Below are 22540 nucleotides of genomic sequence, written 5' to 3'. Positions count from 1 at the left end.
TAAGTGGAACTTATGCGCTATATGGGCATAGAGTACCGAGTGTGTGATGAAGTACGAAGTAGGGAGCATTCAGAGAAGCATGGCCATGGGCTGTGATGGTGATTTGGGTGGGCCCTTGGATAACTGTCTACCCAACACTCTGCCTCTGGGTTGTTTTGCTCATAGATGCTGTGGTACAGTAGGGAGGTGATTGCCTCTTCATCGGTGTGTCCTCAGGCCAGGGCACTGAGAGTAGCAATTACTTGTGGACACTCAGGTAACTTGGGGGGCAATTGAATACTCCTTTCCCGCTTGCTTCTGGAATTCTAGTATTATTCCAGACCAAATTCAATACTGGCATACCACGCTCAGGCTGCCTTTTATAGAAAGCAAGGTGACTTAAACACACACACACACACACACACACACACACACACACACACACACACAGGTATTTTAATTATCCTTAAGTTATGCTTATGTGTGTATGTGTGTGTGTGCCTGAGAGTGCAGGTCCCCACAGAATCCAGAAGAGGGCATTGGTTGCCCTAGCGGTGGAGGTAGAGGTGGTTGTGGACCACCTGATATGGATGCTAGGAACTGGACTTTTCTGTAACAACAGTACCTGCCCTTAACCACTGAGCCAGCTGTCTAGTCCCAAGGTGACATTTTAAACCTCCAGCAGCACCTGGTAGTATTACTGGCCCATGCATCCCTTCATCTACTCATCCCACTAGACCTTAGCATATTGTAGCCTTCATAGCTAGAGGGCTGTGACATATTTTGCCACCTCTCTCCCTTGCTGAGCTGAGCTCAGGGAATGTGCTGGTTTCCTTTTTTTCTGGTTCCTGGCTTTAGCCTCCATGTGGCCCACAGACCAACAGCATCTTACTGCCAGGAGCTTGGAATGTACCAGGCTGGGTGAGGAGATTCCTAATTGGTTTCTGTACTGGGAACTTGGGGAGTGCTGCTCATGTAAATTGGCTAGTTCGGCTGCTTCTAAGGGTCCACCTCTATTTGCATGTCACTGTGTATCCTTCTGAAAAGGGCAGCTTCTTGGGCACTGTCATTCATTAAAAGATAAATACCATGTGTAGCAGGGTGCAGGCACTAACTAGATAGCTCAGGTCCTGCCCTGAAAGACTGGTGTTTTCCTCCTTCCCCATTCCAGGTATGCTTAGAGCTGTTGGGAGGCAGGCCACAGGGGACGTCCTGTGGCCGGATGCAGTGGTATTTGGCAGTCTGAGCAGCTGAAATGTGTGGTTGAAGGTTAAAGGTAAACTGCATGGAATGCTGAGGACTGCAGCCAGCTCATTAAAGTCAAGAGAGACTTGAGGTTGATGGAAATGAAGTAGCTCCTGGCAAGACACATTCTGAGTACAAGTGAAGTGTTTACTAAGCTGCCCCTCTATAAACACGCAGAATTAGTTCAAGGTGCTTTGGTTGGTTTCTGATGGCTTAGCACCACATGGCTGTGTCCGCTGCTGGGGCAAAGTGTTACATACACTCTGTAACTGAAGCAAGTATGTGAAGGGCTCTAGTTAGTCCTTTCCCCAGCCGTTTTAGGTGTTTGACTTTCTGCTGGTTGTCATGCCAATAGACAGACAGACAGACAGACAGGCACATATACTTACATATTACCTCTGAAATAAAATGATTTCCTTCCAGGTACCCCTGGGGTGGCACTCAGGGTGCCTCAGGACAGTCACAAGCCCTGTAGACTCAAAGGTCAAGCTCCGGACTCAGACTCACTTTTTTTTTTTTTTTTAAATTCTGCTAGAGGTCAAATTAAGGACATTTGGTTATGCCAGGCAAGTTAATGCCCTGCCACTGAGCTACAGTATACCCCTGAGCATTTAAAGAAACTCAGTTTGGCCAGGAATGGTGGTGCACACCTGTAATCACAACACATGGGATAGGAAGCTGGAAGATGGCAAGTGTGAGGCCAGTACATGTTACCTGGAAAGCCTCTGTCTCAGCAAACATGCACAAGCAAGCAACTCACCCTAAAACCATACACAAAGAAAACACAAGGGCAGATGCATCTATGGGGTAGAGCATTGGGCCCTAAATTCAATACCCAGCCTGCAAAGAAAACCAGACAGAATCCTGAGGAATTATAGTTGTTATGTGGTGATGGTGAGGGTTATATGTTTTTTTTTTTGGTTCAAGAAAGCTTACAGGTGGCCTGGACATCTGCATGTAAACAGATGTCTGCATGGAGTCTCAGGTGACCTGTGCAGAGAGTCTCCCAGGCTGGCACCAGTGGCCTTGGCCCTGTTTTTGCCTCTGGTCCTCATTAGTTCAGAATAGCCTCCTGGCTGATGGCTTGGCAGAGCTGTGTGGTCTCCCAGGGCGCCACTTCCTTCTCTCTATAATGAAGTGAAAATGACTTAACAGGGTTGGCCGAGGAGGCTGAGCTGTGCACATGCATTGAACTGCAAAATACCAATGATAGGTAGCAATGGTCATGATCAACAACTGACCAGTGAATATTGTTCAAAACACCACGACAGAATTAAAGACTACCATTTTATTAGATAAGAATGATAATTGTTATTTTTAACATTTTGTTATGAAAAACTTGAAATAGTGCAGCCATCTACTAACCATCTAAATTTGTTTTGTGGTGTCATATCTCTATCCCTTGTCTGTGTATCCATCCTATTTTCCAGTGCACGGCAAAGTGAGTTACAGATGTCAGTACTGTAGTAGCTACTTTTTTTCATCATCACCACCAAATATCTGACGAGAAGAAAATAGGGGAGGAAGGGTTTGCTTTTGTTTCATAGTTTGAGGGCACACAGTCTGTCATGCTGGTGAAGAAATAGCTGTGGCTGTTCTGGGGTCACATTGTGAGGTAGTCAGGAGGCAGAGAGAGTTCAGGAAGGAAGTAGGGCCAGACTATAACCCCTAGAACCTGCCCCAGCAAGAAGAACTTCCTCCAGCAAGATTCCCCTTCCTATGTTTCTAAACAGTACCAGTTGCTGGGAAACACGTGTTGAAACACACAAGTCTCTGGGGGATACGTCACAGTCACACTCAAACCTGTCCAGCGTTCTCCTCCCAAGCCCTCCAACATGCCCATGATCAACCAGAGTATGTGCTTAACTTTCTCTTTTGATATGAAATTTATCTGCAATGAATCCATTTGCTGATTCCAATGTAAATGCTGTGTAACCCAAACCTGTATTTTAAGATACTATGGATTATCAGTTCTTCTATGTAGCTCCTCAAGTACTGTTGATCAGTTTTTTTTCTGATACAGTTTTTTTCATCAATTCTTACACATATGAAGACAGACTCAGAGAGATGAAGCTGTTTCTTTGTGAGCAAACGGCTGGTGTGGGTGGGGGGCCACAGCTTGACCCTGCATCAGCAAGTTCAGTGCCGTGAACCCACATCAGTGCTAAGGGCCATGTCAGCAGATGTTTCTGGGGCTTGATGGATCCTGGAATGAAGCCCATCAGAAGGAGCCATGTCAGCATATGGTCTGGGTATTATTAGCTTATCAGGGATGGACACCAATGTGTTTTCTTCCTCAGGTGCCAAAGCCTCTCACCACCCGGTCTACTAAGCTCTCTCAACAAGCACATTTCTGAGGAATTTGGTTTGGTGAACTAACAACTTCTTTACCCAGTAATTTGGTGTTTAGCCTTGAAGAACACCTCTGTCCTAGGAGCATATATTTTACACCCTGGCCATATAGCCCACTTCACATGCTCTTTTGTATACGGCCACAAACTGTGGGGAATGTTGAGGTAAGCCTTTTGGAGGCCCTACAGGGAATGGTGAGCAAAGTGTCAGTGACTCCGACGGACCCAGGAAAGGTACAGATCAGTGCACACAGCGTTGATCTACGAGGGACTCCTAGCACACTAGTGAAGCCTCAAAACGGGTCTGAGGCTGGGACCGTGACTGCGTTCCCCTTCTTTACGGAAGTCTCCAAGGTGACCCGCCTGCTCCCTGCATCTCCCATATTTCCTTAGAGTCGCACCAACCTGATTGTTACTGGTGCTTGAGGTTAGCATGGGATGGTCTGACTGGCCTTTCAGTCATTTAAAGTTAGATCTGCATCTTTGTGTCTGGTCTCCAGAGTCCGATTCCCAGGCGTCACTGACCCTCCTTCCCCTTGGTTCCTGATCCCCACAATACACTCAGAGTTGTGAGTAGTGAGGCAAGTGGAGCCAGTTCCCTGACACACTCTGCCAGAGGGCAGCTGGGGTTGAGTTCAGCTTGGATGTTTTGTGTCCACCCCCAACCCCAAGTAAGCAGGCTGTATGACCATAGGGAAAGAGGCTGAGTTCGTCTTACACTTGTGGACAGTGGTTGGGGGAAGGTACCATGCAGGGCAAGATAATCTGGTCTTTCCTGGGGCAGGAGGCCAGATGGCACCTGGGCAGTGCCCCTTCTCACCCCATGGGAGCCTCTTAGATGACAGCCCTGCACACCTCAGGTGGGCATTGCAGAGACTCAGGAAAAAGATTTCACGAGAAGAAGCCACAGTGCATTGGTAGCAGGACTGATGAGGCTTTGGGACTCTGCTTGCCAGGCTGGCAGGGCTCCCCATGCTATGCTTGAGGTTTTTATCCCAGATTTCTAGGCTGGGGAGAGCATAAGTCAGGGAAGTGACTGATGCTCTGTGGTCCACAAACACCACCTCAGGAGAAAGTCACCAGGTCTGAACCAATACATTTCTTCTCTTGGGCTCACTGCAGAGGTTGGACTGAATGAGAGCCCAAATGACAAGCCCTAAGATCTGTTTTTCTTTATAGTGTACAAAACAATGAGTTTCATTATGCCATTTTCTTATATGCATATCACTATACTTTGGTCATATTCATTGGTACCTACCATCACCCTCCCCTGTGTCCCTCTTCCACCTTATTGGTCCCCTCCTTCTCTTTCTTTCATTTTATTGGTCACTTTCCTTCTTCCATAGCCTTCCCCTCTGCTTTCATGGCCTACCTTGTGGCATAAGGGCCCAGTTCTGGCTTAATCTGTAATAGAAGGGATGATACCAGTGTTCTTCAGTGCTAGATGTGGGGCAGGGAGGGGTACTAACTAGCATTTTAAAACAGTGCAGGAAGCAGGGCCCTCAGCCATGGTTTTCGAGGTGCTGATGTTTGTGGTTCTAATCTGTGCCTTTGTAGTGGGTGGGACACGCTCTCAGGCCCACAGTTGCAGTGGGGCCATTAGGACCCTGACTCTGCCTGCCTCCAAGCCCTCAGCAAGCATCTAGGGGAGGGTCTCCTCCTGGCATGCTGGGCTGGGCATTGGGCGTTACTGTAGAGAAACACAGGGAAGTGAAGAATGGGGTCTGGACTGTGGTGGGGGGACTCCCCTTATCCAGGTGCCAGGGATGGCTTATGCCACATACTGAAGTCAGGGTGGAGATGGGAGAACTTTCAGCTGGAGTCACCTCCTTAAGAACCTATTCCTGTCCTTGGCCCTAAGTGTCTTTCATTGTGACAAAGGGGCTGCTCTCTTTGGGTTGAAATGATAGGAAACAGGAATTCCTTGGACATCAGTTGAAAAGGTTCTGGGAAGGCTTGAGTTGAGGGGCAGACAAACTTTGGAGGGGTTTGGACAGGTAATCTTCTGCCAGGTCCTCAGTGGGCCTGCTCTGTACTCTCCCTTCCCCCAGTTATGTTCTATCCTGGACATATCACCCTTCTGACTCAATTTTTTCATCTGCAAAGTGAAATTATCTTCTCCCCTACTGAGTGTGGTGTGTGTGTGTAAGAGAGAGAGAGAGAGAGAGAGAGAGAGAGATGGAGAGATGAGAGAGAGAGAATATGTTTCTATACCATGTGTGCATGAGACCATGTAAGTCACAAGAGGGCATTGGATCCCCTGGAACTTAATGTTAGTTCCCTGGATCGCCTGGAGTTATATTAGTTGTGAGCTACCACATGGATTCTGGGAAGTGAAACTTGTTTTTCTGCAAGAGCAGTATGCAACCCTAACCTCTGAGCCATGTCTCTAGTTTTGAATACATGGATTTTAAGCCTTTCCTTAAGAACATGGCTTCTTACATTGAAGCTGGAAGATGTTTTAAATCTTCTTATAGATAACTAGTTTATTTCCTTGTTATTCTTTTGGGCTCACTAAGCGTCTCAGAACTTTATACTTTAGATGGAAGGATCTTTGGACTGCTAAGAAGGTTTATTTATGTCTCAGGAAACCTCTTTGATGGAGTCCTTTGAGGTTTCTGTGGGCAAGCCTGACCAAGGTTCAATTCGAAGAGCACACAAAAGCAAACACCTCTCTTTCAGCTGGGTCTCCACTTTGTGAGCACCCTTCTCCTATGCAAGAGCAGCAGGGGGATGGGGAACGGCCAGTTTGCAGCAGATGGAAAGGCTTCAACCGTGGGAAAGAAGAGGGACTCAGTTCTCCAAGGGGAGGGGCATAGGCTCTGCTCCTGCTTGAGAAGCCTGCAGTGGAGAGCTTCCTTGTTCCTGTTTTGTGTTCTTCCTGCTTCTGCAGCCTCTAGGAGCTGCTTAAGAGTTAGGTTTGCTGTGTGCAGCTGTGGCTTCTTGTGGCCCCTCCGGTGTGTGTGTGTGTGTGTGTGTGTGTGTGTGTGTGTGTGTGTCCTTTAGGGTAGCAGAGTAGTGGATCAGACAGAACTCTTGCTTACCTAGAAATGTAAAAGTGGTCCCTTCTCTTACTGCATCCTCTGTCTCTCTTTGAGGATGTTTTTCAGCCTCCCCTTAGCCCGCTCCCCCACTCTTGCCCTTTTTTTTATTTGGGGAGACACAGCATGCCATGTCTTAGGGTACAGCCCTGCGAAGGCGAGAAAAGACTGAGGGTTCTGCTACCCAGCTCTCTGTCCTCCGGGTGTCTCTTATCTCTTTTGTGTCCAGTCTCTTACCTAGTTGCCCTCCTCCTGTTGTTTGTACACTGTGGTCTCCCCACCCCCGCTGTGACTGAGCAGAAGCCCATGTGCATGACCTCAGGTCACTATTCAAGGTTGCAGCTCTGACTCCCAGAGAGCTTCTGGAGCTGGGAATTTTATACAGCTGGAAAAGCCATTATTGGGTTTGCACTCAGCTCGGGCTCTGCAGAAGCATAGGAAAATCTTTCTCTCTGTGGTGTCTTGTTGCCTTTCACAGGGGCAGCTCTGCAGCCCACGGACCTCCTGTCTGTGTGATGCTTAGTATTGGTCGTTAACTTGACAGGATCCAGAACTGAGTTTGTCTGTAGGTTGGGTTAACAGAAGTGGGGAGACCTGCCCCTCATAACTGTAGAGACACATTCCATAGGCTGGGATCCCAGACTGAATATAAGCAGAAGAGGAGCTGACTACCATGTTTATGTCTGTCTGCTTCCTGATGGCATATGCGATCTACCGCTAACTTCCTCTTGCTTCTTTCTTGTGCCTTTCCCGCTAGGAATGCAATCTCTTGAACTGTAAAACAAACAAAGAAACAAACAACAACAACAAACCCTCTTCCATCTTTGAGCTGATTCTTAGATTTTTGATCTCAGCAATGAGAAGAGTAACTAATATACCACACGTCAGTTAGCATCCTTGTACGTATAGTGCTCATGATGGGTGCTGTCTTTCATATTACCTGGGTCCTGGAGGACAAGCAGGCACAGAGGGCAGTTGGGCAGGGGCAGGTTAGTGGCACTGGAAGGCTAGGAGACATTGTAAAGCCTGGAGAGGAGATTTGGGTCTCCTCTACTGTCTTGCATGAGGTTAGAGCAGTGGTCCCCACTGGTGCAAATGGAGATGCTTTTGTGGAATTGCAAGGAAGTCTTGAAACTGCAGAAAGGGCACCAGGCCTGGTGAAGGTTCCAGCTTCATGGACTTGTCCCTCTCAGCAAGGATGAGCTACTTGACCAAAGTGAAAGGGCCACCCAAGGGAACTGTGTCAGTGTGCTCTCTGCCTTTGAACCTGCACTCCAAAGAGCAGCACATCCAACCTTAGATTCTACAGAACTCATTGTCATCCGAAAGCCGAAGGGAGAAGGCGTGTGGCCAGAAAAAGGAGTTGACATGACTGGAATAAAAAGAGGCATGCAGTTGCTTTCCTTCACTTCCAGGATATTAAATAGAAAGTATGTCATGACTGACATTTTTTCTTTTCACAAAGGGAAGAAAAAACTTAGTTAATTTTAAAGATGTTCTCCGGGAAGTTGAAGGGCACAGGGTTTTTCAAGGGACTGCCTGTGGCAGCAGGGCAAGTTTGCCTAAGATTCTGTGCACGCCACTGATTGCATACTTAGCTTTCAACACCTTGCTTAGGGAGTCTTACTGGAGGTTTGAAATTGTTATACCCAGTTCGCGAGCCCCCAAAAGATCTCCAGGAATCGACTCTGTTGCAAAACACATGAGGGTCTCTTTATTGAAAATTACAAGCTGCAGCTCGGGCCTACACAGCACCCACCGCCGAAGCGGCGGGAGCTGAGCGCCCCGCACCCAGGTTAGTGGGGTGATTTATAGATTCTGGTCCATCCCAGCATGCCCAAGGCAGGGGCAATTCCTGCCTGGCAAGCATCTATTGGTCAAGGTGTTACATTTGGAATCGATTGGCTATAGGAAGGTTCCCAGACTATTAATGACCAGGTGTCCCTCCCTAGGGGGAGGGTCCAGTTTCCTAGCAACTGTATCTCTAGTGGGTGGGGAAAGAATGCAGCGGAGGTAGCTCTCCCCTCAGGGAACTTACTGCTATACCGCGCCTACTCTACATACTGTTAACAATCGCTGCTTATCTTTTGGTCTCTCAAAATCAGCCACAGAGGCGAGCTTTACATGGTGTTCACTAGCACATGCTATGGGACTGTTTTCCCAAGAAAGCTGGTTTTTGGACACTTGCCAGCACGACCTGGTCACAGGAGCTGTCTCTCTGCCTCATAAAATGCTTCACCAATGCTTTCCAAGAAGCAGGGAAAGCATGCAGCCTCAATTTGGCTCCTGGAGTGTCATCCTGGTGACCATGTCTGCTGGAATAAATCTTTGCCAGAGACCATTCTCTAGGTGTCAAACTGCAGTGTTCTGTGGACACACAGGAAAGCCTCAAAAGAGAATGACTCCCAGCTGGAACTTTCTGTGAGAACTCAGCTTCTCTGTTTTGCCACATGGACTTGTGCAGAGTGACTGCAGGATTTCTACCAGGTGGCATGGGAGCCACGCAAACCTGCCACAGGACCCAAGAAAGATCCTGTTTTTTTTTTTTTTTTTTTTTTGTGTGTGTGTGTGTGTGTTTTTTTTTTTTTTTGGTCGTTGTTTTTAATCACAGGGAAAAGTAAATGTTTTAGAAAGTTAATAGCTGCATCCATTTTCACATCTCACCGGAAAAAGGACTCCCTGTGTGGTTTTGGAGCAGTAAACAAGTCTGTAGGCCAGGGTAAAGTGTTCCGCCAGGCCCAGCTGTTTTTGCTGGCTTCCATGCTGGGATTCTACTAGCTCACTGGGCTTCTAGCCTGTGGGAGCCTCCAGAGTGCTAACTGCTTTGTCACTGGCATCCCCTGGGATGTGAGAGCTGTGCTTTGTGCCTGGAAGGGAGAGAACTTCTTTTCTATAGATAAGAGGTGGGTGAAGGGGAAATCAGACATTCAGGAGAGCAGCATCTTTCTTAGGTCTGACTGGTTACTTGTATCTTTCAGGGTACATGTTTTGGCTGTCAGCCTGCTGGCTTTGGTCAGGGATGTGGGATGTGAACATGGCTGGGCAACCCCAGGGGTAGGAGGTGTTGAGTGTGGTGTTACACTTCTCCCCTCACACCTGCTCTCCATCCTGCTGATATAAAGAAAGGCTTCGTTTACCTTCCAAGGTGGTGGACTTTAATCCATTCTTTTGCTAACTTTCCTGTTTTCAAAAAGGTTTATTTTCAAGGTATTCATATTGTGTACAGATATGTGCATGTGGGTGGAGGTGCCTAAAGAGTCGAGAGGCTTTGGGTTCCCCCTGGAACTGGAGTCACAAGTGTGACTGCCCTCCGTGGGTGCTGGGACCTGGACTTGGGTTCTGTGCAAGAGCAGTGTTTTCCCTTAACTGCTGAGCCATCTCTCCCATATCCAAGCTCTGTTTTGAACAAATCAACCTCCGGTTCCTTCCTCTTCCCATCTTGTGCACCAGGGCTCACACACACGCTGAGCACAGGCTGTCTCTGCTCAGCCCACTCCTCTAAAACAAATAGCCAAAGGCAAACTAGCTCAAGGGGAATGGTAATGACATTAACTTGCTGAAGGAGGAAACTCATGATTTTGGGGGAACATGTTATATTATAGAGAGAGATTATATTATATTATAATATATATATTATATTATATTATATTATATTATATTATATTATATTATATTATATTATATTATAAAGAGAGATTATCATGGCACTGAGGTTTATGAGAGAGGCTGGGTAAGGGCCAGGCTTTTGGAGCTCACATACTCCCTCAATTAATTTGGTTGAATAGCTTTGAGAAAAAAGCAGCTTACTTTCATGTGCCTCAGTTTCCTTGTATGGAGAAAGAGTTCAGAGTCCACAGATTGTTTGGCCATTGAAGTTGAAGTTTTGACTGTTTTCCACCCCTGCCCCCCACCCCAAGACCCATCTGTTGACAGTACTGTGTGCAGCCTATAATGCTAAAAGGTGGTAGAGCCTTTAAGAAGTAAAGTCCAGCCTGGTCTACAAAGCGAGTCCAGGTCAGCCAAGGCTACACAGGCAAACCCTGGCTTGAAAAACTGAAGAAGGGGAAAAAGGAAGTAAAGTCTTAGGGGAGGCCTTTAGGTTGTTGTGGGCTTATTCTTGAAGGAGATATCGGGACTGGTGTGCCTCCTGCTTTCCTTTCCTTTCTCTCCCTGTCACATCAAGGTGAGAAGACTTCACCACCTACTCTCACCATGATGCACTGAGCCTCCACTACAGGCCCAAATCAGTCGAAATAACAGGATCAGATGAATGGGGAGGAGGTCCCCCCTATCAGTGGACTTGGAAAGGGGCACGATGGAGATGAGGGAGGGAGGGAGGGACTGGGAGGGAATGAGGGATCGGGACATGGCTGGGATACAGAGTTAATAAAATGTAACTGATAAAAATAAATAAATAAATTAAAAAAAAAAAAACCATGAAATAATAAATAAGTATAAAACTACGAGCCCAGAACAAACCTTTTCTTTTCCTAAGGTGATTATCTCAGGTATTTTGCTTCAGTGACAGGAAGCTATTATGAAAGTTGTTTCATCTGAAGGATTTGGAACACTGGGGCACAGGCCGCACTACAGGTGTTACTGCTGTTATAGCACAGGGGGGAAAGGAGACTATGGGAGAGGGAACCAGACACTTTAGGCTGAGGTGTTAAAAGGTGACGGACCTGAAAGTGGCCATGGCTGGCCTAGAGAGAAGGCGTCCTGTGCTCATAGTGGGGAGCTAGTATGGCTGGAGAAGGAGAGGTGGCACACGGTGGTGGTTGGTGGTTTTACAGATGGTGTAGGGTGGGCGCCTTCCCCTCAGCTTCTCTAAACCCCAAGCCTGGACCCCAAGAGGTCAGCAGTTGGTGGGTGATCCTGCACCCTTCTGAGAGCTGCTCCTGCTGTTGTTCTGGCAGGTGGCTGCTGTACTTTTTAAAAACTCTTTTACTTATATATCTTGTATCTCTTTCTTCCTACTCCACTGTAATCCCTCCCAACATCCCAATACCAGGTAGGAGAGAGAAAGGGTTGGTGGGAGAGGGAGTGCAGTTCTGTTAGCTGCTTCCTGCTGGTTAGGGTCCTCGGGTTCCTTGTAGTACAATCCTTTCAGGAGATCTCCAACTTCTTGTCTCACTGCATCAACAGCCACCACGAGCCAGAAGGGAGAAGCAGCAGTAGCCTTGTTCTTGTCTGGAGCTCCTCAACATGCTCTGGGTCCTGGCATTTACTCTCTCTCCAGAGTCCTCAGATTTAAACTATCTGCAGCTGGCAAAGAGCACTTCTCAGAGCCCACAGGAGCCAAATAGTTTGCTGCTGTAGACTATCTGAATCAGTCCCACAGCCCACAATTGGGATTAAAACAAAAACATGTTTATATCCACAATATTTCCCCCCTTTCTTTTCTTTTAATATGAATAAAACTTGTTGTTGCTTTCTTAAAAGAAGATGATGAAGAAGCCAAACCCTTTTTGGATCAATAATTTCTTTTATTTCTTTGATGACCCTCAGGTGGTCTTGTCTGGATAGGCCTGTACTTTTTGCTGTTGAGCCTCTGGCTAGGTTCCTAAAGGCCAGATGTTACTTAAACATTCTTGTGGAGCACCCAGTGCTGCCAGAGGTGGCCACAAAGCAGGTGGACTGGTCAGGTCAGGTGAAATGCTTCACTCAGGGCCTCCATAAACACTTGGGTCACGTTTGCTCAGAGCTGAGGATCTGATCTGCAACTTACATAGGACAAACTGGCATTTTTATATTCTCCCTCCTGGGAAAGACAACTCATGTGTCTTCCTGTGCTAAGGAGTCATTAGAGAACTATGGGTGTAAGGTTGTCTGTGGGATGTTTGCCTAGCATGGGTAAGGGTCTGGCTTCTAGCCCCAGAACAGTGTAAAATGTATCCTTTAAACAGTCTGTCCCAATAAATAAAATTAACTGTGTATGTAGGTAAGCAATAGAGTGATTGTTTTACATGTGTGAGGTCCTGGGTGCAATACCCAATGTGAGAAACAAAAAAAAAAAAGCAGTTAAGGAGCTGTCTATATTTACTCTTTTCCCACCTCTTAGCCCATTTTATGTAATTACAATAGCTGCCATCTATGGAACACCTTTAAAGATGCCTGGGACATCATAGCTAGGACACACAGTCTCCTTAGTCGTGGACTCTTTAATATGGCCATTTTATTCTAAAATGTGGGGAGCCCAGTAGGATCTTGTTAGTTTCTCTCATGCCTACTCATGACAAATGGGGCAATGCAACAGTTCCACCCCAGGGTAGCATGGTGAAACAGAAGCATAAGAGAGGGGTTAGTTACAAGAGCAGAGGTGAGTCGCCCCCCCCAAACGCCACAAAACAGTTGCATGACTGAAAAGTGCTGCTCCAGCATGCATGACTACTTTCCAAACTCTATACACTTCTAGCACCCCCAAGATCACAAGCCCCTAGCGTGGAATTGCATACAGCTGGGGAAAGGGGTGGTACAGGAGGGAGAGGTTGGAGTCCCTGGGGAGGGTCTAATATCACCCCCTTCTGTGAGAGGGGAACAGGGCCAGGTCTTTCTGGGAGTGTCCTGCAGGTATTCACAGCTGCTCCAGTTAACAGGATAATGGCTGCTATGCATTAAGTTACAGAACACATCCTTATCTTTGCTCAAATACTACTGGGTGTCCGGGGAGACAGCTCTCTGAGAGATAAAGGCTGAGGTAAGTACCTTCACTAGAGTGTAGCATACTTCAAGGGAAGTGCATCCGTTTTCTGAAAGAATTTAGAAAATATAGCTGGAGTGGCCCAGGTTGACCAGATGACGTGTCAGTCCCAGCTGTTGTCTCATGGGGATCCCCTGATGGTGTCTTTGGCTTTCACTGGCCAACAGCAGCTTTGGGAGTTTTCCGAGTTGATATGTGTGCGACTCTTAATATTTTCTTTTTCTTTTTTTGAGGGGCAGGGGTTTGAGATAGGGTTTCTGGCTGTCCTGAAGTAGGCTAGGCTGGCCTCAAATTCACAGAGATCCACGTGCCTCTGCTTCCTGAATGCTGGAATTAAAGACATGTGCCACCATGCCCAGCTGACTCTTAACATTTTTGTCAAAGCTCTTTGCTAAAAGTCATGGCCATAACATCACATGACGGTGCACTTGGTTTATGAACACGTCTAGCCTATTTCTGTGGCTTCCATTCTCTGAGGATTGTAAGCAGCAGAGAGAGTGAATTTGTCACCATGAAATCAGGCTTCATGGTTCAGTGACCGTTCCCTCGGGCTGGTTCTTCAAGATAGGGTGCAGGACCTGCTGTGCCTTGCTGGGAGCGAAAGGTTGGTCTTGTCACATTCTGCATCACTAAAACTCACCCTTTCCTCTCTCATGTGCACCAAAGGGAATACTAAATCCTAGAGAGTGTAGCAAAGCCCTTGTGTGTTTGCTTAGGTCATGGAGTTGGCCCTCAAGGCTCTCAGTGTAGAGGGATTTTGCCAGTGAGTGTAGCTCATTGCCCTGGGCCTATATGGCTTTCATTTTATGTTCACGTGCTGTACTCATCTATTTAATATTTACTGAGTATCTTCTGTTACCTAGCCTTATTATAAATGTTGATCATAAGGCAATAAGTAAGAAACAAAGCTATGTCTAAGCAGACCTTGTACTCTAGTGGAGCAGACAGGTACTAAAGAAGATAAGATTTTCAGCTAGTGTCATGGAGAGCCAGAGTCAGTGTAGGAAATGGATAGACCATCAATTCTCAATTTGTTGTTTCCTAAACACAACACCCAAACACTCACCAATCAATATTTTCCTTCCTTAGTCTAGTATCAGGGAAATGACTAGGAAGGAAAGAAGCTTTCGGTATTAGTCATGAAGAAAAACAAAATAAAATAAATAAAACAAAACAACAACAACAAAACATCTTCAAGCTGGGCACGGTGGCACACATCTGTGATTCTAACACATATGAGGTGAGGCAGGGGTTGGTGAGCTCCAGGCCAGTCTAGGCTATTTGCAGTTTCAGGTCTTATTCTCAAAACAACAACAAAATCCAACGTTGACTGAAAGAAAAATGAATACGTAAATACGGCTTCTTCCTCTCCTCCCGCTAGATTCTCTTTCCAGCTGTTTCCTGTTTGGAGGTCATCTCAGACTCTCAGGATGGAAGCGGAGGGTGCACTTCCCCTGTGTGACTTTAGGCAAGTGTCAGGCTGGTTACAGAACTTGTAGTAGGGTTGTGTTGATATAGGAAGGTCTTGCTCTACAAACAGGCCACAGTCCCTCTTTCAACGGCTGCCTCAGGGCTACAGGGTAAAGGCTGGGTTTCAACACCACTGGTCAGTAGGCATGGCACTCTAGACTCCATCTTTCTCAGCACAGGGTATAAACTCTAGAGATCTGAAAACAGAGCTGATGTGAAGGGCCTGGTTTATTTTGCAGCTGCTTTTTAAATTTATTTTAATTTATTTTAATTTATTTTAATTTATTTTATTTTATTTTATTTTATTTTATTTTATTTTATTTTATTTTATTTTATTTTATTATTTTAGCACCGGGCAGGCCTTTCAGCAGAGTAGGGCTGTTTCTGGGCCCTACTCTGTAGCTTTGGTCTCAGAGTGTTCTTTCATTGTTAACTTAGGGAAAGGGTAGGCAGAATACTACTGAATACCGCCTTTGTCCTCCTTACAGCTTCAGGGAGAAAAGATGGAAACCCTCAAGGGCCACTGGACTGAGCTGGGTAGAAGTAGCCAGCAGCTGGGCCAATAGCAGGGTGGATGGGCATCAGGCTTATTTGTGTTCCTTTGTGGGATGGCTTCAGAAGAAACAAAGGGCTCCTTGAACTCTGTCTGAGATGGGGGCTGCATTTTCATTCTGCTGTGGTTTCCCAGAGGCCTCTTGTTGAGCTAAGCCTTTCTTAAAGCCCTGTAGATCGGGAACTATGCTTTTCAGTGGCTTTGAGGGTATTGAAACAGAGTCCCACCTTGGGCCTGTTTGCAGGCCTGGCCCTGCCCTATTTGGAGCATCAACAGTGCAACTCAGAGGGCAGAAATGTGGTTGATGGTAACCTCCATCAGTCCAGAAAAAAAGGGGCCTTTCTTTCTGAGTAAGTTGGTTTTTTTTTTATTGTAAATAATTAATGAAAAATTTATAGAAAAAGAGGGAAAATGACTGGGTATCCATTTGGCATGTCCAAGTTTAATGAGACAAGGTATTCAAATAGCCTTGATGGGCTTACTTCTGTCCTGCCTCTGTTTTTCTCCTCTTCTGCTTTCACAATGGGGCAGCTTTCCTATCCTGTACTCCTGGTTTTCTTGGAGTTCAGTGTGATAAGCTATGATTAATCAAGGACTATGATGATGAAGGAATCATGAGTTAACTCTGAACCAACCCAGCTTGCTATCTTTTGTTGTAACCTGGTGAAGGTCTCTTTACACCATGTGAATGCATAATTGTGTGTGTGTGTGTGTGTGTGTGTGTGTATGTGTGTGTTGCCAATCTGTCATCTGTGCCTGGTAGGTACCTAGCACATATCTCTGCCTCTCAATTCTGCCCAGGAGGTTATGGCCAGGGTAGTCATTTCTGTCTTCCCAGTCACTATGGTTTCACCAAGTTGGCACCTACCCTACCAAGGTCTAAGTCCCTGACTAGAAGGAGAGTTTCTTGGCACCATTGGCTTCTATTGATATAGAAGATTATGAGCCTCCTTTTCTCCTGCCAGAAGACTTTCTTTAAAACCTACCTCTTACATTTTTGAATCCAACATGACCTTGGGAATATGACCTCTCAGAAATAGAAAGGCTGTGAGGACAGCCTTACCAGTATGGCTGAACATATACAAACATTGAAAACATTTCTGTCTTGCCAAGCTGCAAGTTCTTTCATCCTCCTGCACTGGGCTGGGAGACAGCACCTGCAATCTGTGACTTGTCCCATTGTGCTGTATTGTGGCTCTTCCCTGTCTCTAATGGCCTTCTCTCCCCTATGCTGTAGGGAGCTTCTGGAGACCACATGCCGCCTGGCCAACACGCTGAAGAGGCATGGAGTGCACCGAGGGGACCGTGTGGCCATCTACATGCCCGTGTCCCCACTGGCTGTGGCAGCAATGCTGGCCTGTGCAAGGATTGGAGCTATCCATACAGTGGTGTTTGCTGGTTTTAGTGCAGAGTCCTTGGCTGGGAGGATCAATGATGGTGAGCATGGGTGGGTACGGGAGGAGTTCAGGAGTCCACAGACCTTATGTTCTCAGCAGAGACTAGTGGAGCTAGCCATCAGTGAGAAGTTGCACAGACCAAAGGCAGGTGCCACCAGGGCAGGCCTGTGGTGAATAAATAGGCCTAGATCTGAGTATATCAGATGGAGTTTGCCAAACAAAGCAGGGAGGGGAAAGTTCCAGTGAGGGAGACAGCAGAGTGCCAGGCCCATGATGGGAAGAATGCATCTGTGTGAGGCCTAGAAGAACAGTTGGGGCCACACTGCTGGTGAAAGGGCACAGTGGTCTGGCAGGCTTGTGGTACTGAAATTCAACAGCACTGGCCAAGGGGTGGGAAATAGCTGCCTCCAGAAGCCTGGTTTATCAGTAAGACTTTCAGACCCACTGGCCCTAGTGCACTCTTTTAATCCCAGCACTTGGGAGGCAAAGGCAGGTGGATCTCTGTTTGAGGCTGGTCTGGTCCATATAGAGTTTCAGGCCAGCCATGGCTACATAGACCCTGTTTTAAAAAAAAATATTTTCAAATTGCAGGTGGGTCTGAGTCTCCTAGAAAGAACAGCAGCAGCATGTCTTTGCTTTCAGTGTTGTCAGAGGCCTAGATGGACGGACAGACGGACAGACGGACAGATGGATGGATGGTGGCCCACTGTCTATCCAGCTTGAGCCCTCTGTTTCCCATATACAGACCCTGGGTAGGCTCCTCGAGGAAGGTCACAGATTCTGGAAGCCACTGAGAATTAGTCTGTCTTGTTTTTTCTTAGTATCCTTATAGTTGCTCATTTTGAGAGAAGTACAATGAATAGCATGCAGGCATGTGTATACGTGTGTGTATTGAGAATTGAGCCCAAGGCCTTGTATACTCCCACTCTTGGGTTGTGAGACAGTCTTCTCACTGGCCTTGAAATTTACTGGTTTCAGTATTTGGGGGCTGGGATCATAGGTGGACACCATTTTGTCCATCAAATACAACTGAAATTTTCATTTTATTCTTATATCCTGTAAGTTTATTTTTAATTAGCCTTCACGGTTTTTAAATGGATTTCATACCTACAGTATCATGCATTCTGTGGTAGAGACAGTGTTATTTCTTTCTTTCACTCTTGGTGATTCCATTCTCTTGGCTAATGGCTCTGCCTGGAAGTCCTGTGACCATGTTGACTAGTAGTGGGGGCAGGGGTGAGCTGGCATGCTCATCTTTGTCCTGATCTCAGAGGGAGCACTTTAGTTTTCTTCAATGGGAGTATGATGTTAGCTACGGCATTGCATGGATGTCCTTCGTCAGGTCGAGGACTATTCATCTTCTTTCTCCTTTGTTGTTTCATGTTTCTAGCATCAAGTGTTGGATGTGTCAGGTACTTCCCTTTATTTGTTGAAACATAGGCTTTTCCTTTATTCTGTTAATACAGTGTATGATATCATTGGGTTCTGCTTGCTCAACCATCCTCGCTTTCCTGTGGGCAAACCCTACTTGCTGTGAGGTACAGCATGACATTGAGGGGTTCTGCACCATTGTTCAGGAGGGATATTTATTCACCAATAGTTTTTTTTTTTAGTGTTTTTGTCTGACATTGGCATCAGAATAATGCTGGTCTCATAAAATGAATTTGGAAATATGCACTACTTTTGTTTTTGAAAGATTTTGAGATGGATTGGTGCTAGTTGAATAGGACTCCACTTATCCTAGGATCAGGTCTTCACTTGGCTATGCACCTGTCTGGTTCAGGTCCTTTCTTTATGAAGAGGTTACTATTGTTTCCCCTCACCCCCTTTGTTTTTTGAGCTAGGGTCTTACTATGTAGCTCTGGCTGTCCTCATAGCAGAAAGCAGAAAAACTGTGTGTGACTGAGTGTGTGGTATGTGTATGTACGTGTGTGTGAGAGTATGTGAGTGTGTGTGTAGGAATATGTGATGTGTTAGTGTGTGTATGTGTGTGTTTGTAGTGTGTGTGTGGTGTGTGTGTATGAGTATGTATATGATTTGTGTACTAGTGGTGTATGTGTGGGTGTATATGGTGTGTGAGTACGTGTGGGTATATATGGTGTGTGAGTGTGTGGGTGTATATGGTGTGTGAGTATGTGGGTGTATATGGTGTGAGTGTGTGGGTGTATATGGTGTGAGTGTGTGTGGGTATATATGGTGTGTGAGTGTGTGGGTGTATATGGTGTGTGAGTATGTGGGTGTATATGGTGTGAGTACGTGTGGGTGTATATGGTGTGTGAGTGTGTGTGGGTATATATGGTGTGAGTATGTGTGGGTGTATATGGTGTGAGTACGTGTGGGTGTATATGGTGTGTGAGTGTGTGTGGGTATATATGGTGTGTGAGTACGTGTGGGTGTATATGGTGTGTGAGTATGTGTGGGTGTATATGGTGTGTGAGTATGTGTGGGTGTATATGGTGTGTGAGTATGTGTGGGCATATATGGTGTGTGAGTACGTGTGGGTGTATATGGTGTGTGAGTGTGTGTGGGTGTATATGGTGTGAGTATGTGTGGGTATATATGGTGTGTGAGTGTGTGTGGGTGTATATGGTGTGTGAGTGTGTGTGGGTGTATATGGTGTGTGAGTGTGTGTGGGTATATATGGTGTGTGAGTATGTGGGTGTATATGGTGTGAGTGTGTGGGTGTATATGGTGTGTGAGTATGTGGGTGTATATGGTGTGAGTGTGTGGGTGTATATGGTGTGAGTGTGTGGGTGTATATGGTGTGAGTATGTGGGTATATATGGTGTGAGTGTGTGGGTGTATATGGTGGTGTGTGTACGTGCATGCTTGTGTGTAGGATACAACCTTCACTGCACACCCCAAAATGACCTAGTTAATGTAGCCACCTTCTACCTCTTGAAGTTACCACAACCTCTCAAAATATCACCACCAGCTTGGAAATCTGTGGGAGACACTTGAAATTCAAACCATAACACTCAGGGACGTGGGAAGCCCCTACAGGCAATATCACTGCAGAATATTTGCTCTAGACACATACACAGGGCCAGACTAAATTAATCCACAGATGGGATTCTGTTGGATTGTCCCCTTGAGGCAGTGTAGTCCCTCAGCGCCACAGCGTCTCTCACACTCTGCTCTGGGCCTCGGCTACCTTGTATATAGAAGTGTGGACTTTCAGGGAGAATCTTGAGCAAAGCCTGCCTGGGTACCTGAAGAGCAGGAATGTGAGAGGGTGTGCTCCCATGAAGGCAAGGTGAGTACTCTTGTAAGGGTAAGGCTGGGCCACAACTTCACCCACCCAGAGACTATATTCTCTGGACAGCAAAGGACCACTGGCTATGTGGAAACCTTGGTCCCACTTGCCAAGGTGGTCACAACAGGCAACGTGACTATCCCTCACTTGGAGAAAGCTCCCGGAGAGAGTAGAATCCTGGCTGGGAAGTGGTCTTTATGCTGCTGACTTGTGGGAGAACAGTTTAGTCTCAACTAGAACTCTGTCTCTAGTTCCCCTACTCACCCTCAGAGCTGGGGAAAGATGGGGCACTTGTATTTGACACAGCAAGCAGACCTTTACTTTTTCTGTTGGTTCTGTTGGCCACACTCTTAGGTCAGGGGCATTCAGCTACCAGTCAGGTCAGGCTTCGAGGGTCTATGCTCATCAGATATGTCTGTGTTGTATCCTTTAGCCAAGTGCAAGGTTGTTATCACCTTCAACCAGGGGCTCCGGGGAGGGCGTGTAGTAGAGCTGAAGAAAATAGTGGATGAAGCTGTGAAGAACTGCCCCACAGTCCAGCATGTCCTGGTGGCTCACAGGACGGACACCAAGGTTCATATGGGGAGTCTGGACATCCCCCTTGAGCAGGTGGGTTTACCTCACGTGGTACAGTGTAAGGAGAGATTATTTTTTTCTTATGTATAATTTATTGTTATTATTATAATTATTATAATTTATTCAATTTGTGTCCTGGCTGTGGCCCCCTCTATTGTCTTCTCCCAACCCCACCCTCCTTCCCTCTTCTCCCTCTATGCCCCTTCCCCTAGTCCACTGATATGGGAGGTCCACCTCCCCTTCTATCTGACCCTAGCCTATCAGGTCTCATCAGGACTGGCTGCATTGTCTTCCTCGGTGGCCTGGCAAGAATGCTCCCACCAGGAGGAGGTGATCAGAGAGCCTGCCACTGAGTTCATGCCAGACACAGGCTCTGTTCCTATTACTAGGGACCCCACTTGGAGACTGAGTCTATGAGCTACATCTGGGCAGGGGTTTTAGGCCCTCTCCATGAATTGTCCTTGGTTGGGGTCTCTTCAGGGTCCCCAGGGCTCAGTGATTTTTGGCTCTGTTGGTCACCTTTTGGAGCTGTGAGGAGACATTATTATTAGATCACCTGGGTTTCCTGGAGGTGTCCCCCATTTCCTCTAACCCATAGTGGGAGTGGAGCCCAGAGCCCAGAGTTCTGCATATGCTAAGTAGGAGTTCAAACACTAAACTACACCACCAGCTGTTTTTATGTATGTGTGTGTGTACATTTAAAATTGAAAGAGAATGTAACTTTGAGAGTCCTGACTTCATTTAGGGAAATGGTACTCTGCAAGGGCCTAGTGGAGGGGAGTGGCTAAATGCCTTGACCTGGTCATGTGCATCTGTCCCTTCCAGGAGATGGCCAATGAGGCCCCTGTGTGTGAACCTGAAAGTATGAGCAGTGAAGATATGCTCTTCATGCTCTACACCTCAGGAAGCACTGGATCACCCAAGGGACTTGTTCATACACAGGCAGGCTATCTACTGTATGCTGCCATGACACACAAGGTAAGAACCCAGGGGAGAAGGGTGAAGGATGGCTCCTGCCTTGCCTTTGCAGATTCTGGGTAGGGCAAGGAGGAACCACAGAGATGGCTAGAGTTTCTGCAGCCGCATGCTTGTGGTGCTGATGTTTGCTTGTAGCATCCTCATGAGCAGGCTGTCATGAATTATGGTGCAGTAGAGTGGGTGTGTGCAAGAGAAAGAAGAGCTGGGGTGCAGCTGAGGCTGCTGTGGCCCAGTAGCCCCTCTGCCTTGCTCTAACTCCTGCTGGAGGTGTGGGGATGAAGGCTTTGCAGGCTCCCTTTCATTTCTGACTTCATGGGTTCCTTTTGCATGTCTCTAACAATTGCACTGTGAAAAGAAAGGTTATAAGCAGCAAAAAAACTTACCAGGGCTGGGGTGGTAGATGCATGCTTAGAATGCTCAACGCCCTGGCTTCTATCTCCAAGACAGCAGAAAAACAAAGAAACCCAAGCCAAACGCAACTCTGTCTTGGTATAAAGATGAAAATTCACTATTATATATTAAGATATTTATTTTCTTCCACTCAGAAGTTCATAGTTTATCCTTTCTTTCTGATTTTTACTTTTTTGTTTGCTTGAGGTTTTTTTTTTTTTTTTTTTTTTTGTCTTTGGTTTGTTCTTATTTCATTTAATTTTTTTCCCTACAATATAGTTTGATCATATTTTTTCCCTCCCCCAACTCCTCCCAGATCTTCCCTACCTCACTAACCAATCAACCAACTTTCTCTCTCTCTCTTTCTTTTTTCTTTTTGGTTTTTCAAGACAGAGTTTTCTTTGTGTAGCCTTGGTTGTCCTGGACTTGCTTTGTAGACCAGGTTGACCTCTGCCTCCCTGAGTGCTGGAATCAAAGGCATGGGCCATCATACCTGACTTCTTTCTCTCTTGTTAACAAAAACCCCAACCCCAACCCAATCCAAGAAACCAATAAAAACCCACAAAAACAAAAATCAAAACAAACAAGTGTAAGCACAATATGA

General features: G+C 46.4%; 1 protein-coding gene across 1 annotated transcript in view; it reads left to right on the top strand.

The window, feature by feature from the left end:
- Window positions 1-22540, top strand: part of Acss1 (acyl-CoA synthetase short chain family member 1) — a 49876-nt gene that overhangs the window by 8889 nt on the left and 18447 nt on the right. Inside the window, exons 3-5 of the mRNA XM_060383106.1 lie at window positions 16577-16776; window positions 20426-20601; window positions 21394-21546. Of these exons, the coding sequence (XP_060239089.1) occupies window positions 16577-16776; window positions 20426-20601; window positions 21394-21546 (529 nt within the window). The remainder of the gene's footprint in view (window positions 1-16576; window positions 16777-20425; window positions 20602-21393; window positions 21547-22540) is intronic.

Source organism: Meriones unguiculatus, chromosome 4 (genome assembly GCF_030254825.1).
Source record: "Meriones unguiculatus strain TT.TT164.6M chromosome 4, Bangor_MerUng_6.1, whole genome shotgun sequence".
NCBI classification, from domain to species: Eukaryota; Metazoa; Chordata; class Mammalia; order Rodentia; family Muridae; genus Meriones; species Meriones unguiculatus.
This window is presented reverse-complemented; position numbering and strand designations above follow the sequence as displayed.